The sequence below is a fragment of the Tympanuchus pallidicinctus genome, unplaced genomic scaffold (genome assembly GCF_026119805.1).
Source record: "Tympanuchus pallidicinctus isolate F22 unplaced genomic scaffold, pur_lepc_1.0 scaffold7, whole genome shotgun sequence".
Lineage (NCBI taxonomy): Eukaryota > Metazoa > Chordata > Aves > Galliformes > Phasianidae > Tympanuchus > Tympanuchus pallidicinctus.
The window spans coordinates 25,727,176-25,747,400 of record NW_026294791.1 but is presented as its reverse complement, the minus strand read 5'-3'; the positions used below and the strand labels follow the sequence as shown (position 1 = coordinate 25,747,400).

General features: G+C 42.8%; 1 protein-coding gene across 5 annotated transcripts in view; it reads right to left on the bottom strand.

The window, feature by feature from the left end:
* COP1 (COP1 E3 ubiquitin ligase) overlaps positions 1-20,225 on the bottom strand; it is a 128,612-nt gene that overhangs the window by 68,139 nt on the left and 40,248 nt on the right. For all 5 annotated transcript variants that reach the window (XM_052666184.1, XM_052666186.1, XM_052666187.1 and 2 more), the window contains exon 12: positions 4,771-4,914. In XM_052666184.1, coding sequence (XP_052522144.1) covers positions 4,771-4,914 — 144 coding nt within the window. The remainder of the gene's footprint in view (positions 1-4,770; positions 4,915-20,225) is intronic.

The window sequence follows — 20,225 nt, the reverse complement described above, 5'->3', positions numbered from 1 at the left end:
TTCGGATGGCCTGCAGCCACATACAGGGGAAAAATTGAAACGCGGAGGCTATGATGTATGATATAAAAGATAGATACCTAGGGCAGAGATAATGCATAATTAATGGGGGGTTGTGAAGGTCATCTCTTATTTTAAATACTAGTGGCCATACTTCTCAGTTTTCACTTTGTTCTTTCGACCACAAACAGTGCAACGGTTGCATCAGAGGTTTACTCTGCTGTAATTTATAACAGCTTTCCTTCCAAGAGATTAGCTAGGAGAAAGTTGCTGAGAAGGTCTCACTGAAAGCTAATTATCCCCTGCTGAAGCACTCTTCTAACCTTGGCATCTGGTCCAGACACACAAAATCCCTGACCCCGTGAAGCTGTATGCTCATTTTGTTCAGTGACACGAGTGGGCGGCTCAGTGAGCGCTGTCAGCTGCGCTGATGTTTCTTTCATGAGCCAATGTTTTTATGGCTGAAAAGTCTCAAATCCACAATGAAGTTACCAAGTGTCAACTGAATGGAGCTCAAGCTTTTAATAAGGCACAAACTACTTGTGGGCTGACCTGCTTTCGAGTGCCAAATGTTTCAGATCCAGTCTAATGCCCAGTAATTTGAGGGCAGAAATGCCTTTAAAGGAACGATCTGTTACTCTGGGGTCCACCCCTGTGAGCAACAGCACTAACCAAATACTTCAGAGGCATACAGAATTACAGCATCATAGCAAATATTAAAACCAGATTTTTTTTTTTGCTAATCAATCCAAAGAAAGTCCCTTGTGGGGTTAAGAGAAAAAAACTTTTAAACAAAAACATCTCACTACAAAATAAGGCAGTTACCTTGAAGCTGGAATTAATGGAAGTTGCAGGTGTTTCTGTTCTCTGCAGCAGAAATATAGACGCCCAACAACCATCCTTGAAGTTTTCCAGCATAAACAAAGATCATACCTCTCCAAATAGCCCACTAAGCTGAAAAACACCACACTGAGTTTTTGCTTAATTTAAGCTTAACAGCGGGGACTGAACGACACTTTAAAAATTGACAGTAATACACCTGCAAACTATTAGGCTAGAGCAATCGTGCATTTGATTTATTGACACCAAAAAATGAGAACAATAAAATACCAGCAGCCTCCTAAAAACACACAAACCAACAACCAAGCTTTTACTGCAGCTGACTAAATAGATGCAGCCGATTTGGGCAGCTTGTGGTAACATCTATCACTGAAGTACAGACGCTGCAAACACGTACAGTGGTGAGCATGCAGAATATTAAACATGCATTTCAAAGGCGTGTTTACCTAGCCACGCTTGCACATCACCTACTATGGATTAACGAAGCCTAAAGCCAATTTCTTTCACCTGGAGTGCTAGCCCTCTTATTTTTTCTCTTTCTGCTGCAGCCTATGGCAGAGCAGCCATTCTGCCTGTTGGATAAATCACAAGAGGGCTGTGCTTGCTGCTCGTCCCACTCTGGTCCTCTCCCACCTCTCCCCTGCTTGGAGGGAGCTACAGATTACTGCCTGGGACACAGCAAATCATAATTAGCACACATGGTGCTGTTTATAGCTTCTGCACAATGCCAGGATTTGTTTCTTGTGCTGAAGCTATGAATCTGTAAATGGGATTTTTATGAGGATTTATGTGTCATCTTGTGTTTTTCCTGGAAGATTCTGCCTCTGCCGTTCCCGGGGGACGCAATGCGTGTTTACCAGAAAACTGACACACCAACTTCCTTCCCCATTCTTAAAAAAAATAAAGATCAGGAAAAGCTCAGCAGACGACGAAAAAGGAACACATTAAAGAAGCAGGTGGGTGTAAAGAGGGGGTTGGAAAAGAGGAAGAGAGGCTGTGATACAGCTGGTGCCAGGGCTCTGCTCCAAGCAGGCCTACGATCTATTGCAGTTTGGTGAGACCCGAGCTTGCAGCGGACACCCATGCTGGCAGGGCTGCCAGCCTCAACCAGGGCTGCCCTTCTCGTCCTTCCCATTTTCCTTTGCCTTCCCCTCCCCAGCTGCTCCAGGACAGCAGGCCTGGCACCAGGCTGAGCTTGGCTTTGCCTCTGCTGTCACCTGTCAGCTCGATGGAAGCCCGCCTGAGCCGCTGCTCCCCCAGAGCTGAGTCACTGGTGTTAAGCTCATGATTTATGTCCCAGCATCATCGCCTCGAACAAGGTTAACCAGGATCGATTTAGGGTGAGCTTCCCATGACGTGGATTTGGAGAGCAAAACTGCCTGCAGACAGACAGCCCTGGTGCAGTGCACAGAGGGAAGGGATGTTACGAGCTGTGCCGTCTGCAAGATCACCGTTATACCAGTAGCTTTTTTTGTTGTTGTTTCTTAAATGGCCTACTATAACCAGCTAGGACATAAAGCTTCCCAAAGGCAGCTCGACAGCAAATGGATTTTTCAGTGGCAGCACCAGACAGCCCCAAAACCCATCCAAGACAGCAGGCAAGAGAGGTGCCACCCATGCAGAGCTGCAGAGATATGTTTGTCCCTGGTAATAGAAAGGCATTAGAGGTAGAATAAGCCTTTGGAAGATGTTGTATTTCCACCCAAATTAAGATGAAACAGCCTTAAGCCAAGGCTTTTTTTTTTTTTTTTAACCGTAATGCAGGCACGACTTCAGCATACTGCAATATTCTGTAATGAGATTACAGTCTTCCTTCCTATAACTTCTCCCTCAAGCTACATCACTTCAGAATAGCAAATTATTATACTGTTTTACACTGTGACAGAGAGCCCCAGGACCAGTGACTGGCAGCACAGCTAATGGATATAGCAGGGATGCATTTGACTGACAGCCTAACTTTATTTGTCAAAACCAAAAGCACCCACATGCCGAAGGAAGGTTGATATAATGTGAAGGTGCCAATGGAAAAAGAAAAAAAAAAAAAGAGCATTTTTTGGAAGGAAAGAGAGAAACTAGGGCAGGTAAATGAATGAAGAGGACCCTGTCCATCTCTGCTGAGGCAGAGTGTCAGAGGACAGTACATTTGCATTGTCACATATATATATGTATATACATGCATGAGATGTGAGAAGGAAAAGAAATGCTGAATGCAAGTAGTGTCTTGTCTGGAGCACAAAGCTGACAAGAGTAACATCAGTGAATGTGCTAATGCAGCTCTCCTCACCAGCAGCTGCCAGGGAAGGGAGAACAAACAATTACCTAATGCCTGGCAGGACTGTCGGGACAGATTCCTATCAAATGTGAAGCAGTACGTTGGGAGGTAGACTCGGACAGCAAAGCACCAAATTCGCATTACTTTCCCCCTTCTAATTAAGGCAAGAGGTAGTAATCAGCTCTGCTAGATTGTTCTCCTATTATTCTACTCTTCTCTTCAGAACAATGAAGCTGAACAATGTGAACTCTGCTAAGACTTGGCCAAAAAAGCAGAGCATTTCACAAGTCCAGCAAAACTCAAGCTCTGTCAGCAGTATGGTTTATCAATACAGGATTCTCTCATATTATTTATATTCAGCTCCAAACAGGCGATAAATCAGAGTGGGAAGAGACAGCTGAATGATACTGATCTAAATATCAATGCTGTGAAAAGGAGACAGGTAAGAGAATGAAGAAGAAATCCAATAGTTGGTCATGAAGGGATCATTCCAAACAAACAGGTGCATTTACATAAACAAGCATCATACAAACACACAGCTGCACAGGGAGACTGCCTATTATATTTGTATGCTGCCTAGCCCACAAAGAACACATTCACCCAACAACGCTCGTGTCAGAAAGTCCTGAAAGCCAGCCCCTGAGCAGTTGCATTTATATCTCCTTCAGAGAACAGTCACACGCATACACAGCAATCACCGTAAGTGACACAACAGCAATTGATCTATTTCATGAAATATAATAACTACAAAACTACCATCTTTTGCTACAGACCTGCAAACATTACTATTTCTGTTAGGGTAGGAACTGGACTGCTGTCTAAAACAAATCTGTTGTTCACACTTCTGTAAGGTGCTGCTATCAAAATGTAGAGTAGTGAATCAAAACAAATGAGGTGCTGAAGACTTCCATTAATGTGCTGTATTGACATGATTGCTTCCATTATTTACTTTTGAATTTCAATCGAATTTTTGAATTGGGATTTTTTAAAGTTACGTTAGCTGGATTCTTTTGATAGAAGTTGTGGGATAGGCTACACTTCTTTTGGCTTAAGTCACTTACAGGGATTAAAAAAGAAACAGTGACAGTAACAACAGAACTACAAAAATCATGCAAGACTTTTTCCCTAGAGCTCAACATCATGAGGCCCATCAGGCAAATGTAAATTCATGGGCAGAAGGTGCAAATGAGGCACGTTTCCTGGGGATCATTAACCTTTTTTTGCAATGGAGGGGATCTTACCAATGAGTAGAAGAGCACAAATGAAATGGTGGCTGTTATAAGGAACCGGGGACAAAAGTTATCTGTATAAGCTCTGACATTGCCCATAGATCCACAACTCAAGTTTTACTCTCCTTTTACCCAAGTGGATATCCAACAGCATTTGCAAAGAACACGAAGGCTCCTCACTACCATAAGCTGCTTTTTCTGAATACTTGGGCCCAGCATACTTGAGCAGGAGTGCTTAGTGCCATGTTGTCCCACCCAGAATACACAGCAAGCTCTCTGCCAGATCTTGCTTTCCACCCTTTCCCTCCCAGCCAAGTATTACTGACGGCATATAAAGAAAGCAAAAAAAACACAAACCAAACCAACCAAACCAATACACAAGCAAGCTAGTGGAAAAGGCAGTCTGAGTGTAAATGCAAAGTCAGTGCCTACCTGATTTTGGAATTACAGGTCATTTCATTCTCGGGGTAGTGAATATCCACTGCATCCTGAATGACTGTACCATATTCATAGACTTTAATCTTCTTTGTCACCCCAGCGATGGCAAAGTAGTCACAGTCCCGATCAAACTCAATACTAGGAAAGAAAAGCACAGACTGAGAATCACATGACACATATTCAGATAATAAAATACCTTGCTGGTAAGTACATCTCAGTATGGCAGAGGTAATAAGCCTTCTTAAGACTGCAGTTAGCAAATATGCTGCACAGAGCACCATATAAGGTGTGGTACCAACCACAGAGTTCTTGCTCTCAAGCACCATTTTCTAATCATCCCCTCCAAGCACATCCACTTTTCGTTCTACAAAATGAACTTCTGTTCAGAAGCTCTAAAGGTTTTTCAGTTCAACTACACCAGCTACGTTACAAGGTACCCAAACATCACAGCTGACGGCTCGCCCAGGAAACTTGCTTTACATTCAGCGGCACGGTCTACAAACAAGATGCTGCAGGATGCCTGCCCATTGATTTATTTTGGATGCACTGCTCCATCCTTCAGCAATTCTGTACAGCAGCTTGGTGAACTCTATGTATTAATGCAGAACAAATCAGGACGTCTGGAAAAGGCCCTCTAAATTCCTTAAGCAACAACAGAGGGTTGAGACATATATCATCAATACTGTAAAACACACACATGCTATGACTTCCACTTAGGGTTGCTCTTGGAAACAGAGGCACTTATTTTCTTGAACTGCAGGGCAAGTTTGTAAGAGATATCAACAAAGCAGCAAGTAAAAGCAGTCACCTTATAACAAAGTTAAGCTGCAAATGAGAAAAGCCTGCGGTCGTACATGACATACGTCTGAGGGAAAGGCAGGCAACAGGGTATACACAGCTCAATTCACTGCTATTTCCACTGTTTGAAAGGGCTTGAAAGAAACATATTTAACATCTAGTAGCCAGAAAAGTAAATCTCCTTTCTAGAAATAGCTTCTTACCAGCCTGTAGCCCAAGTTGCACAAGGTGTGGCAGGAGAGATGTGCGCAGACACCTAACTAGTTTCAGGAGCATCACTGTCAGAGAGATTAAAATTCGGTGCTACTCCTAGAAAGAAGGTTGAAGTAGCATCTACTCTCAGTGTCTATGTTGCTATGACGAGTCACCAGCTCTTCTCAAGACTCCCACCTGAGCAATCTTCCATTGCTTGCCATTCAATAATTAATTTCAATCTCCACTGTCCGTATCAGAATCTCTTAAGAAGCATTTGTGAACCAGACAGCACACTCTTACTGACAGCAGATAACACCTAGTTTAAGCTGAGCAGATTTCACACTCACATAGTCTGAAAAATCCTGAGCAGGGGTACTTATGGTACCTTTCTACAGTCAGAAAGTGACAAACCAATTATAAGAGAAGAGGGCTCTTCAGGCAGCACTCACAGCTGCCACAGCTCGCGTTTCTTACCCCTTGCCACAGCTGAGCAGCAGTTGAAGGCACTGCACTGCTTTCAAGGGAAGAGAACTTCAAATGCCAACAGAGTTTTCAAATCCTTGTAGAGGAGAGATATCATCAAGTTATTTTTAAACTATGGAGACGAAGGACTTTTGATATGCTGCCTGACGATATGCAGTAATTCAATGAAGCAGCTCATAACTTGGCCTTTTAACTCAGGTGCCTAAAATTCCCCAAAGCACTGCAGGAGACAGTTCCTCCACCACTGCTTGATTGCTACAGGAGAGATAGAGCGAGTCAGGCCGAGCCTGCCAAATCACAGTCCCAAAGAAAGGCAAAGAAAAGGAACGTGCTTACGACTGGGGAATAAGGGAATAAAATGGATGCGCACGCATCTATTTATATAAAATGGGAGAGAAAAAGCAAGCAGTAAAGCAGCCAGGCTGCTTCTCTCCTCCCCAGACGTCCCCAAGCCTCACCTCCTTCTAAATAGCCAGAACAAAAGCATCGTTCCAGACTTGTCTTGTCAGCTCACTCTGCTCTATGTGAGAATTGTATAATCGAAAGCACACCTAACAAAAGAAAGGATTTACTTGTACCACCGTCTTAATTGAACTGCAGTCTCAGCTCCTGCTTGCTGCCCCGTGGATTCAGGTAGAGCACAACTAAACTGATGGCAGCAATTCATCTGCCTGGACTCAATTTATACGTTCAGCCTTCTGCTACTGCAGAAAAAATAATTTATTACAATGTCTGGTGAAAAGCCAAGTTACTGGAATAGAACACTGTCTCACCTCGAGTAGTTTCCTTCTCTAGCATTAGTTCTATTTTTTTTAATTAAAAGATATACCATAGACATAACAAATGAGCATTTCCATATGTCTGTAAAAGTTAGCATACCATTAAAAAAAATAATAAAAAGCATCAACCACCAAAACAGATTGTGAGACCTGCGACCTTCAAACAGCATCAAAGACACTGCAGGGAGAAAACTGATGCAGAAATGAAGCACCACCTGCACAGATGTGTTTGGTGGTTATGAGGAAGGCAGGCAAAGCCAAAACAGCAAAGCTAACAGCATCTCATCCTGCCCTCCATAACATACACACAGTGCTGGCAGAAAAAGCATCCCAGCTTTCTGACAATCAGATTTTCCTAAGCGACTGGAAAAGAAAAATATCAACAATCTAAGTAACTAATGGAGCAGATTATTCACTATGCAAAATTACTGCTAATATTTGCAAAGCTCTGTTTCCCCCTTCACTGATCAGGATTAGGACAAACAGCCCCATTTGCACAGCAGCAGCCATTGCCACACTTTTTCCTACAAGTCTTCTAAACATGTTTAGTATTAAACAAGGCTCATTTGCACTTAACTAGCTCACTGGTATTCCTGTCACTTACTGTCTCAAATCTTTTTGTTTCAATATAAGCTGTGCCTTATGCGCATGTTTATCTTTATGAAAATTCACAGGAGAACTCAGTTTTACATATTGCCAAAAGACACAATGGGGCTAGCTCTGAAAAACAACAGCCTGCTTTTCAGGTGACACGTTTCTATAGGCAAATTTACATAAATAAATCAAGTTTTAGCCATTAGTACAACAATAACATGCAATCGGGTAATAGGAAATAACCATCATTTTTGTCAAAAAAGGCCATCACTCAGCAAAGCAAGCAGCCAGAGCACAGCACATGCAGCAGTTAGCATCTGCTTCATGTGCAGCAAGAGGCCACCAGCGAGCCAACACAAGGCAGGAAGCGCTCGTGTGCTGGATGTTAATGTCCTTCTGAAAGAAGAGCCGAGGGTTTTGGCAGCGCTGTTATAACTAGACCTAACGTGGGACCAACAATGAACGTTTCAGTGGAGTGCTGGGGAGGGCTGAGGGAACAGCAGTCTCAGCCCTAGCTGGAAGCAACCACCTCCAGGGATGGGAGACTGTCCTCTAGACTGACAGCATCAGAAGTAGCCCCATGCTGGCCAAAAAGATGGCTACTTACTGCTCTGCATGCTTAATCTAACACGCAACTGCCTGAAAAAGAAGCAAGGAAGCATGAGATGTCACAGCAGAGCACGAGGAGAAACGAGAGAAGAAAACACAGGTGATTTCACTAGTGTGGTTTCTATCATTATTTTCTGTACTTGAGGAAGCAGCAGTGGAGGTAAGCCACATTTAGAGCATCTCAAAGGGGAACACATCCAGTGAAGTTCCTTTTTGGACTGGCAGTGATCCTTGCTGCTCACATTTGTGCACATTAGGAATCATTAACAGTTGTTTTTTCTCCCCCACTTAGAACAGCACTTTTAAAACTCCTTATTTCCAACAGAGGCAACTATCTGAGTGTTTGTAAGGAATCTTCTGGGGATGCAAGAACTCCTGGGTTTTTCAAAAAATGATTTATCAATGTGCAAGAGAATTTACGTATAAAAAAAGTCAAATTCAGAGTAAGTGATTGCTTTCTTCTAGGGAAAACAGAAGAGATATTTCCAATTCCCAAATCACTGCTTTCTTTCTCCTAAGCTAAGCAACCAGCATCTACTGGAAGTACCACTAACAGTCAGTGGAAAGCAAACGCATTCTCAAGAGTTCTGGTTTCTCTGCTGCTTCCCTTTATTCTCAATCTCTGAGATTATAAATCAACTTCTTCATTTTAATTCTAAAGCCAACGACCTTGGAGAGCACTTGCAGCTAACAAATGGAATTATGAAATAAATTGCTTCTGAAACACATCTTGGACCTTGGCTTAGTACTGAAGGTAGACCTATGGGGAAAGCAGTGAAGAATGAGTATTCCCCATTTTTACTACTGCATAAAGCCTTGCTACATTTGCATCCTGATGGTGCACGTGGTTGTGTTCGCCACATCCCTGGATGATGCACCAGAGTTAGAGAATGCGTACAGATGGGCAATTGGAGGGATTAAAGAGATGGAGCAGCTCCCTTACAGGAGGAATGCCAGAAAGGCTGAGGCTTTCGCTTTGGAAACAGAAGGTTGAGGGAAGGGACAAGCAGGGTGTACAAAGCCACAGTATTTAAGAACAAAGTGACAGCAAAAGTGGTGGTGAACCACTTCATATTAGAAGTGGAAAGCACTTTGCCAGAAGACTGATTTGGAACAGATGAAGAACAGATCTTTGGTTCCCCACACCCCCACTTTAACACTAACACACACACACACACACACACACACACACCACCTGATCCTTGCTGCTGCACAGCACGACTGTGCCAAAGGGAACCTGACACTGGTAATGAACACTGTACATATACACACTCCACAATCACCACTACAATCTTAAGTCCTGACTCAGTAACAGAATCTGAGACTGCAGGAGTTGCCATTTCCAGAAAGCATACGTCTCAGTCCCTCCCTCCCCATGGGACTATATATAGTTTTCTGACTGAATATACCAAATCCTTTCAATTCCACTTTCTACCTAATATGGTGCTGTTTCTATTTCTACATCTCCAGTTCCACATTCAACAGCAATCTGGAAAATTGCTCTCCAATTTGGGGGGGAAGTTAACTGGTGGGAGGGAAGAAGGAACTGCAGTTTTCGCTTTCAGTCTTTCTCACTTTGCGCTTCCACTCCCCAGAATTCGAAGGATATCCTGTCCCAAATCCTATTGCTTTCAGCCTCCTTGCTTATTTCCAACACCGAAGTCAAGAGATCAGAAATGTAGGTTACGACCCAATCCATGAGCAACCCTGCAGACTGTTTGGCACCTGGGACCAATATAGAAATTGGTATTAATATCACATTCCTTAAAGACTGTTTTTACAGCAGACTTGTATTTTAAGGCAATGTAATTAGTGTCACTAAGTGTGCACTAGCATACTAATTTGTAGCTTCTAAAAACAAAGCTATGTTCAGGCAGTGCTCATATTTTGCACTCCATCACCTCAAAGACGAAATGCTGTCACATATAAAAACAAAGATTACTGAGACAAAGCAATCAAGTCTCAGTATCAAAAAGCCATTATGCTAAAGCTGTGCATAAGAAAAATTATTTTTTGTTTTTTAATTATAAAGCAACCGTTGCATTAGTGACACCTTGCTGCCCCTAAATCCTTGACCTGTCCCACAGGAACCCACACGGACCCTCAACTGAACATTTTGCCCAGGTGAACTGCTCTACTGCTAAGGGTGTTTCCAAATATACACTGAGCAAGTACAGTGCAACCTCAGGTTACTGCAGCCCCTAAATCTTAGGAAGGGCCTCTTAAAAAAAGAGCATCTTTCAATTCTACAGTCTGTTACACAGACAGACAAGTTAACTACATAAATGAGACTCTGCTTAATGGATTCTATCATCAGAAAGCAAACATCTTCATCCTTAAGAACTGCATCAACCTGGGTTAGACACAACCATAGATTACCAGAACATTAGCTTTATTAGAGGACAAATCTGACAAAGATGTCTCGGCTACCACAATTAAGGCCTCTTAATGGATCGGATTCAAGTCTAAGAGAGGTCTGATGAAAAACTAATTTTGGTGGATGAGACATCCCAGAAGGCAACCTGCAGGGCACAAAGCTCTAAATACAGTAGTAGAACAGAGCCTTTTAGCCAATAGCAGAGATTAGTTTTACTATCCATACATTCATTTGCTTCAAGTGGTGACTTTCATGCACCTTCCTCACCTAATGCCACGCTGGAACAGTGGATTCCGTAGGCTGCTTGATCTGTTCTTTACTAGGCCACAGAGTAACCCAAACAGAAGACAATAATGAAACATCCACCACAAAGCAGGCCCAAGCAGACAATCAGGACACAAAGATGTTAAGCAGGTGTATGAGCATCAAGTACAAAATGAGGTCGTCATTCAGCAGCATCTGCCACTTCCACAGAAAGAGGTCTTTTCCAACCTTGATGATTCTAAGACCACCAAGTCAACCTCAACTCATCTCCACCATGCCAACTGACCACGTCCCTCAGTGCTCCCTCTTCATGGTTCTGAAACATCTCCAAGGATGGCAATCGCAACACATTCCTCCTGGGCAGCCTGTGCCAATGCCTCACCACTCTTTGAGAGAAGAAATTTTTCCCAGTATTCAACCTGAACATCCTCTGGCACAACTTAAGCCTCTTGTCCTGTCAAATGTGCCCACAAACCCCTATGCCAAAAGTCAAGATAATTTTATTTAGGTTTTAATATAATCTGTATATGACTTGGAATCACAGTTTGGGGCTTTTGCACTCCTCCTGCTTCATTTATTCTCATTTAGGAAGGCAGTATGGATAAGTTCTGTGGAACGTTCAAGTCAAAGTTGAAACCAGAAGGATCATTTCAGTAATCTCAGCCACATGTCCCACCCAGCAGAAAGGAAACTTGAAGTGGACAGAACGAATGGAAAGAGAGCATACAGCCCAGCTAATTAAACAAAAGTCCATCAGCGCATGACAGCCTCTGGTCCCAACTCCCAAAGAATGAAATTACATGAAAATTGATGCATAAAAATGAATGAGCCAGTAACTTGAGAAAGCCTTCCTTATTCCCTGATCATAACTGTAGTTATCATTTACTTCCCACGCCTAAGAGCTCCATCACTCAAAGAGTGCTGAAGCTCACTTGGTGCCTAGAGTTATTACCATTCTGTTCACAGCAAACCTGCCAGGAAAACTGGCAGAAATATTGGATTTTGGGATCCCTTTGATACTGTGTATCCTGAGTTTCAGGAAAAAAAGAAAGCTGAACATCTGTTGTAACTGTTGCACACAGATCTCTATTTTAACCTATGCCTCCTCTAGCAAAGGCAATCTGCTTTACAAAGCAAGCATTCCCGTCCAAAATTAAGTATATCACTTTTCATAAAGAAACACATTTAGATGCTTTTCTCTGCCCAAGGCAAGAGTCTCTGTCCATGATCAGAACAGTACTAAGAACCAAGTTCAGAAATGCTTGGAAGGTGCAGAACAGCAGGAACTCAGCCCAGAAAAGTCTCACTCAGTGGAGATCATGAAAGACACAAGCTACATGCTAGAGGGTTCACAGTTTTGGGTTTTTTTTTTCGCTGTTTGACTCCAGCAGTTGCAGTCAACTTGCCACAACAGTTTATAAGGTAGATCCGGATCTGAAGCAAGGCCATAGATAGAGGACACAGCAAGGCTTCAGGTCCATCTCTGCTGGACTTGCTAGAGTTGAGAGACAATTTCTTCACATGCACCTCCAGTGAGGGGCAAAGCAGCAGACCCAGAAGCCCACTGTCGCCTTAAGATCAGTACCATCAGGGTTCAGCAGTCCTGTTACAATGACATCTCTCCTCACCAGTGTAGGAGTATGAGAAGGGATGATGTTGACCAAAAACCCAGACTACTGAGCTGTTGGTAACGGCACATTTTCCCATCAAAAGCACAGGGTTTTGGGTTTGATCCCATTTCTTGGAGCTTTTTGGGATATGCTGGACACAGATGCTAGAACACATCTCAGGTAGCCTCACCTGCAACTGCTCCTCCGCATTTCAATTGTTTTCAAGTAGAGCTCTGCTTAGGAGTCTATTTGCAACACAGAAACAAGGCAGTGGAGTGCCAGCTCTTCACCTGTCGATTATCTACTTTTCCCCATAACAGTTTCCATCAGCTGGGGAACAAACAGGGAAGGACATCACTGTTTACTGAAGTCTGCACTGCCCAGAGAAGGTGAGTCCTCAGCTCTGGGCTCTTATGAAGACATTATAGCACCAACCACGCTGCAGTCACACTCAGTATCCTTCTCACAGCCACATTAGTCCGGAGTTTTATTCTGCTCTGTTTCAAAGAAAGGTATATAAAGGTACCAAGTTGACTAAGTAATGTCATTAGACCTAGTTTTGGGCCCATTTCATGCTTACAAAAATCCTTTTATGTGTAATGAAATGCCATCAGTTCTAATAGATGCCACTTAGTAATACTCTCAATTCATTCTGAATTGAAATTGAGGAGGTTTGGTAGGTTTAGTTCCATCTCGGTTCCAAAATCAAAACCAACAAAGCTACTTTCATGCCTTCTCATCGCTAGATAAAATAGAATTATTCCTTTTTAAAACTCAACAGGAGAATATGTTACTCTATGAGACACTGCCTCCTACAGCAGCTTAACTTCCAAAATCAAGATCCCCTCTGTTTTGAGGGGAAGCAACCTTGAACATAATATCCTCTAAATACAACCTAAAAATCTCTTCTAACTTTGTCAGTAAGACCATGTAGCTAGGGACACACTATTCTACTAAATAACTTCTGTTCATACATGTATTCAGGGGAACCTAGCTTAATTAACACGAATGATGAGAAAAACCTATAGGGAACTACTGAATTTTGCAAGCAACTGAACATAAAGCGTACTGATAAAAAGCCACTTTAGTGCTAGCGATGCTCTTCTGCATGCTGAAGAGATGACGACAGTCCCAGGGTTTTTATGCCAGATACACAGAAGTACAATGAGCCAAAGCAACTGCAAACAACTACCATGCAAGTCAATGAGGATTAAATTCAGTTTTTCCAAAGCCACCATTTTTAAACAAGCTAGGCTAGGGCAAACGTTAACTAAAAATCACCAACACTTAAATACACACAGCTGAAGTATTACAGAACGTTTCTAATGCAGCTTAAATACAGAGTGTTTCTAATGACACTGTTTAAAACCGAAGCCAAGTATCAGACTGCCTGCTGCAATATTTCAGGTGGCCTATCCGTATTTGAAAAACAGGATCCTCGATTTTCGCCAGGTTTGCTGGTACACAAGAGTTTATTGACAGCTCCAGTGGTAGCACTGCACAGGCTCAGCATTCCAAAGCATCACGGCAGAAGAGGTTTTAGGTCTCCACACATACTCACCATTCCCTTTTCAAGCTTGGGAAATGTTTTCAGAAGGAAGCTCGCAGCCTCCTCCTGAGCTGTGTATGATGGAGCAGGCTTGAAGGAGGAAGCCTTACCCCACCCCGTGGCTAACTCAGGCCAGTTGGAAGGCTGTCTGCACATTCTATCAGGATGATGCCATGAATTAGGAATAAACTTCTGATAGTGATTGAAATTCCCTCTAAATATAGGGCCATCAAAAGCTTGCAAGCTTCCTTTCAAACCACCACATTTATTACCGTGCCAACAAAATTTTGTTTCTTCAAAACAGAGCATCACAGCTGCAACAGATCAACAACTGCATCCGAAAAGAGCTCAGCACAGGAAGCATCCATCAGTACCAGGACTGTAATCAACGCAGCCCATCCACAGGCTCCAATTCCTCATTTTCTCCATCACGCCAAAAGCATTACTGCCTGCAGCTGACCACATCGCCAGATCCCCCATTTCCCCGATGAGGAGCTCAGATCAAATCGGCGCCCAGCCCATGCCAGGCACGCAGTCTGCCAAACTATTAGCCAGAGCCTCCGAATTCATCAGACTCCATTAGCTCTTCTGCCAGACTCCCTGCAGCAGAGCATCAGGAGGGACAGCTGGAGACAGTAACCTCTTCAGACACCTCGGCTGAATCCAACAGGCAGCACGAGGCAGGGCACCAGCCTTCATAAATATCGTGTCCACACGCCGCAGATGAGCCGTGTCGAGGAGCCAAAGAACAGGCTGGGACAATTAATTCTGATGGCCCTGCTGCCTGGCGATGATGGAACGAGGTTAAAACGCCATTTGAAACATTTTCAGTTCACCTGCCAAGTCTGTTTCAGGGAATTGCTTTGATAGCATTCCGAATCTTTTTTTGGTCAGTATTTTGCATGCTATTTCTTCAGGGAAAGGTTCCGAGCGATCTTCCTTGTTTCAGTTTTGTAGAGAGAAACCTGACCTCACTCCCACCGTCATTTACATCAACGTATACACACGCTCATATAGAGCCCTGTAACCACACAAACATCAGTGTCACTTCACAATTTATTCCACAAAACATCTAGGCAGCATATGGATCCAAAGCATCTCTGTCTTGCTTTGTAGTTATTAGTGCAGCCAACATTAATAACCATTAGCTCCTACCTCTTCTCCAAGCTGAGCTGCTGGGGGCTTTTCTTTTTTGCTTCTCTCTTTTCTCCCTCAGAACTATTCAAGCCCACACTGCTCCGCATGCCAGCCCATCATTTAACAACCTCACTCCCCCCTAAGCAAGCAAGGAAGAAAAACAAAAAAAATCCAAAGGCACACTAATTCTTTTCAGATAATGACCTACTACCAAAGAGAGGCATTTCCAACAAATCCAGCTAGAAAATTAAAGAGACCACTAATAAACTACTGAAATTCATGCTCTGTTAATGATAGGCTTTGTTTCCTCAAGCAGTCAGCTACGAAACTTACTGCATCAAAACTCAGAAATTAAAGAAAGCTATAAAATTGGGAATGGGGGAGGCAAGCTCATGGAACCGCCTTCTGCCAACGCTGTCCTCATTTGAGTTCTGCAGATAAGGTGCTGTGAAACCACAGCTTTTGTGGTTTGTAAGTCCCACGTCTGAGGTCAAAGCACCACGCTACAGGCTAATGATGGCATTTATGTGAATAGGAGGAGAAGCAGAAGCACCACAGGAAAACCTTTCGTCCTGATCAATAAAGGAAGGGTGAACACAGGAACACGGGGATGCAACATGACTTCCACACACTCCTGGCTACCCCTCCCACATATTTGTCTCAGAAGACATTCTTGACACTACTGCATTTATTTTCAATTCCTGAAGTTCTACAAAATTATGCTTTGAAAGTCCAGCCTCATTAGGGTAAATGCTCATGTTTAAATTGACACCTAAATAAGTAGGAAGTGAATTTCAGTTTGCACGGCGAAAAAGCCACATGAAGACATTGCTTCTTCTTGAACCATAAGGCCAGAGAAAGATGCTCAGCAGGGAGCTGGAAGCAGAACCTGAAGTTTAAAAACAAGCTGACTGTGTGCATTTGGCCTAAGTGTACAGAACACAGACCTGGAAACAGGGGGATCCGAAAACTTCATTAAATGGCATTCAGCTCCAAGCTGCTTTACCTAGTGATAGAACAGAAAGTAATTCTGGTTGGAAGGGACCTTGGGAGGTCTTCAGCCTGAAACCCCACCCAAAGCAGGGTCAGCTCTTATCTAGGGCTTCCAAGGAAGGAGGAAGCCTGCTCTGATGCTTGCTGCCCTGTGCTGCAGCCAGGGAACACTACACTAAATTTTCCAGGAATTGCTCTCATCAGCTGCATGAAATTTTTCCAAATTATTAAAAAAAAAAATCATGAAGAGCAATAGTTCTGTTTAATACATTTGGCTTGAAAGCTGATTCCCAAATTGATCAAGGACTCTTCAAGACTTTTTACAGACTATTTATAAAAATTCATAAAATTTGATTTGAATTACAAAACTCATCTAATTACCTGCAATGGTAGGCAGCTTTGAAGTACTAAAAGCTTAATGGGAAGAAGATCTTTTTACTATCAGATAGTATGAAATTACCAGAGAAAAAATAAGGTCCCACTGGTGGCTATGAAACTTTCATTCATTAACTTTCCAATTCCAAATTATGTAAATGTTATCCCAAAAAGCAAATTCACATGTAGATGCAAGAATATATTGCTGCAATGGCAACACAGCCACCAGAAGGTTTGCATTTCTGGCTAGGGCTGGAGAGGTTTTCCTTTTGGTATTGCTGCTCTGTCCTCAGGAATGGGAGGGTTACAGCATGGAGCTGAGATGGCCTCAAAGTCAAAGCTGCACACTGACATCTGTATAACCCTTCTGCTGGTTACACATCATAGTGAGCTTCTGCTCCAGGGATCCAGACCACAATTATGTACTAAGAAATGCATTAGTTCTGCGCTCAAGAGAAAAAGTAATGGAAAGGTTCAGTATTTTGCCCAGCTCTAAGTAAACAAAATTCCATTTCAGCCCCAGACAACCTCTGGTGTGTAGGCCAAAACCTCATGTGAATCAAGGTAACAGAGCCAGAGGAGAAGCACAAACTTCAAAGAGGTTCAGGGCTTTCCACTTCAAGCATCCTCAGCTATTCTGCAGTTAAAGTCACTTTACCCAACCATTTCTCCTCTATCCAGTTATGGAGAACAATCCAAGGAAGACAGATCCATCCACAGTTTAGAACTGCCACCTTTAAATAAGGGTCTATTTCAAAAATGATCGCTTGAAGAAAAGGCCATAAGAAAAACTCAGCCCTCCTCATTTCTCACCTTCTCAAGCAGCAGCATCCATTGCACTCTGAAACATAATCCTGTGAAGGATAAACCCACTCACACGTTTCTTTCATTCATCTTTACCACCAACACAGAAGCATTACCGGTCACCAGCTTAATAAAATGGCTCATCTAACCCCTGCCAGCCCAGTGCATTAAAAAGTAGGGGATGTAAGACAATAAAAAAAAAAAGAAAAAGATTCGTGTTAGATAGAACAAAAAGGCATCTTATTAAGTACAGAACTCAATATATATGAAAAGTAATCGTAGGTCAAAGGAAAAAGGGGAGCAGAAAAATAAAATGGTCCCGTGCATCGATAGAAAACATGCTCCCAATGGACTTTTTTTTCTTTTAGTCTCACTTTTGAGGAAAGAATTACAGGTTGTGTTACTGAAAGGCTCAACTCAAAAGCACAACTTTGAAACAGTGGCTTAATTGTATGTGTGTGAGTGCAAGGAATGCCTCTTCACATCCTGTGCATGGCTTAGAGGCAAGGGAATAAAAAGCAAGTGATAAAAGAAATAAATCCAAAAAATGAACAGTGGACTCCAAAAGGTAAATCCCTAATTTGATTAGCAAGGTATCAGCAGCCAAAAAATACCTATTTTATTATTATTTTCTAATGAAGTAAATCACTAAATCACTGGGCAAACAGAGCTCTGTCTATCCAAACCTCCTCAGACGTCATTTCGAGACCTTTCAGAGGAGTGGTAAAACTAAACCAGAAGAATTTGCAGTGTGAGCCGATTAGAAAAACCCACACAGCATTTGCCCAAAAATCCTGAGGGCTTCTGAGGCAGAAATGCCCATGTCTGCACCCGACCTGAGGACTCCCAGCAGGGAGAAGCTGTGTGCTGATAACCCAACCTCGGGCAGGCATCCCACTGCAGTCTTTCTTGTAGTTTTCTGTTCAGTTTCTTCAAACATGAAAGACTGCCACATTATACTCTGAAGGCCTCTGACAGCGCTAAAGCAATTTTCTACATAAATCATTGTAATGCTAACGCTGCAGTTTACAGTCTCATCTTTAAAAGAAAGCCTTCCACTATTTACTGCCTCGGTAAGTGGAGAGAAGAAAAGTTAAGCTCTGACGACTGCTCTGTCTGGTGGCATAATGAACGGAAAATTTATTCCTTGGCCCAATTCTAGCAAAACTTAATACACTCGTGAAAGCCATGTAAATAGTTTGTGCTCGGAGAACTGAGAGTATAAAAATACATTTAGCATGCTGAGCTACACGTATGCTCCGATTGCAAAGCAGGCCTGTTGAAAGTGCCCCTAACGCTGAAGTGAAACTGAACAACCGGTCAGTGCAAATCCTTCCACATATTTTCACTCCGTATCCTTTGTTCAGATTTTTCTCAAAGCAAATAGGGGAAAAAAGGACAACGTGTTGTAGTTTTCATGCACGAGCACCGTTTCTAAGCGAAGTGAGGAAGATCACCCAGGCTGGGCTCACCATCTGGCTGCGTGCATCTTATTAAATCAGTGTTAATGCGTGATGGACGATGCAGCAGAGGGAGCACAGCCCCTGCCCAGCTCCCAGCACCGCAACCGGCGGCTGCCACCGTGTGGATGCTGCCCAGGGACAGCAGGACTGCAGAGCCAGGAAGAAGAGTTCCCAGGGTACACTCAGAGCTGGGGAAAGCTGCATCAGAGGACATGACAAGCCCTGCTCTGGAAGGCAGCAACAGCTTCATGCTTCACCAAAACACTTCTAGGTAACACACCGTGCCCAGGGTTGTTTATGAGCTTTCACTAGCCCTCAAGAAGCCCAGGCATTCATAAATATGCTTGTGGCAAGTGGCTCAGGAGACTGCTGCTCAGCTTTGGGGGTTTTCAGTCGGCTTATATACAGCCTTTAATTACACTTTTCATCCCATTCCCATAAATCCGGTTTTATTTCCCTTCTAAACAAACAAACGTTGCTGATAAGGAACATGTTTCCATTAACGTCCTTTGCACGCAGAGCTAATATATCTTAACACCTCTCTGTTAGAAGAGAGCAGAGATCTCCAAGTCCAGCATATGAACTGCTGTGGAGTTAAAGCAATGCAAACCAGACACCTTTGTATTCTGCTGGTTCATACCGTCATTTTATTAAAAAAACTATTAGCTAAACTGCACACAAGAGAACTGAACTTCAGGTCAGTCTCATGTTCCACTTCTAAATATATTTGACATATCCCTTAAAAGCACCATCAGGTTGCTTTTTGGTTGTTTCTCCACTTTTTGGTTGTTGGGTTTCTTGTTTGCTTGTTTGGGGGGGGAGGGGAGTGAATTGATGAGGATTACTTACTAATAAGTCATATTTGCTTTTTATTTAAATGCATTTGTGTCAACAGCAGCTAAGCAGCAAGACTTCTCCTTTCGTCCTTTATTTCATTGATGTTTCCAGCAGCACATCCAGAAATAAGTTTGGGAATCAGTACAACAGAGGTCCAGATAAACAGTAAAACTTCGGACAGCATTTCACTCCGTAAGAAACCTTCTTATAGCACCCTGCTAATTAATTTGGCCCAATCATGACTACTTACAAGCTTCTATCATCGTATGTTCTCCCCTAGACAGATTAGTTTTGGTTCACATTAGCTCAGTTAATAGTTTAAGAGTCTCTAAACTTGAGACTACTAATTTGGCTAAAGAACAATGGTGAAAGACTGAACGCGTTGGCCAGCAAATTTTACATATAAACTCTTGATTAACCAGTTCAAACTTTGAAGGAATTGTTTAGAGCCAGAAGCCAACTGGAGTTGCAGTGGCAGCACATTTGGCAGCATTGCTTTGCCAAGGCACTTAAGGACACACTCAAACACGAACTGTCTTAACTCAGCCCACACACTGAAACCCCTAAACATTTCTTAAATGC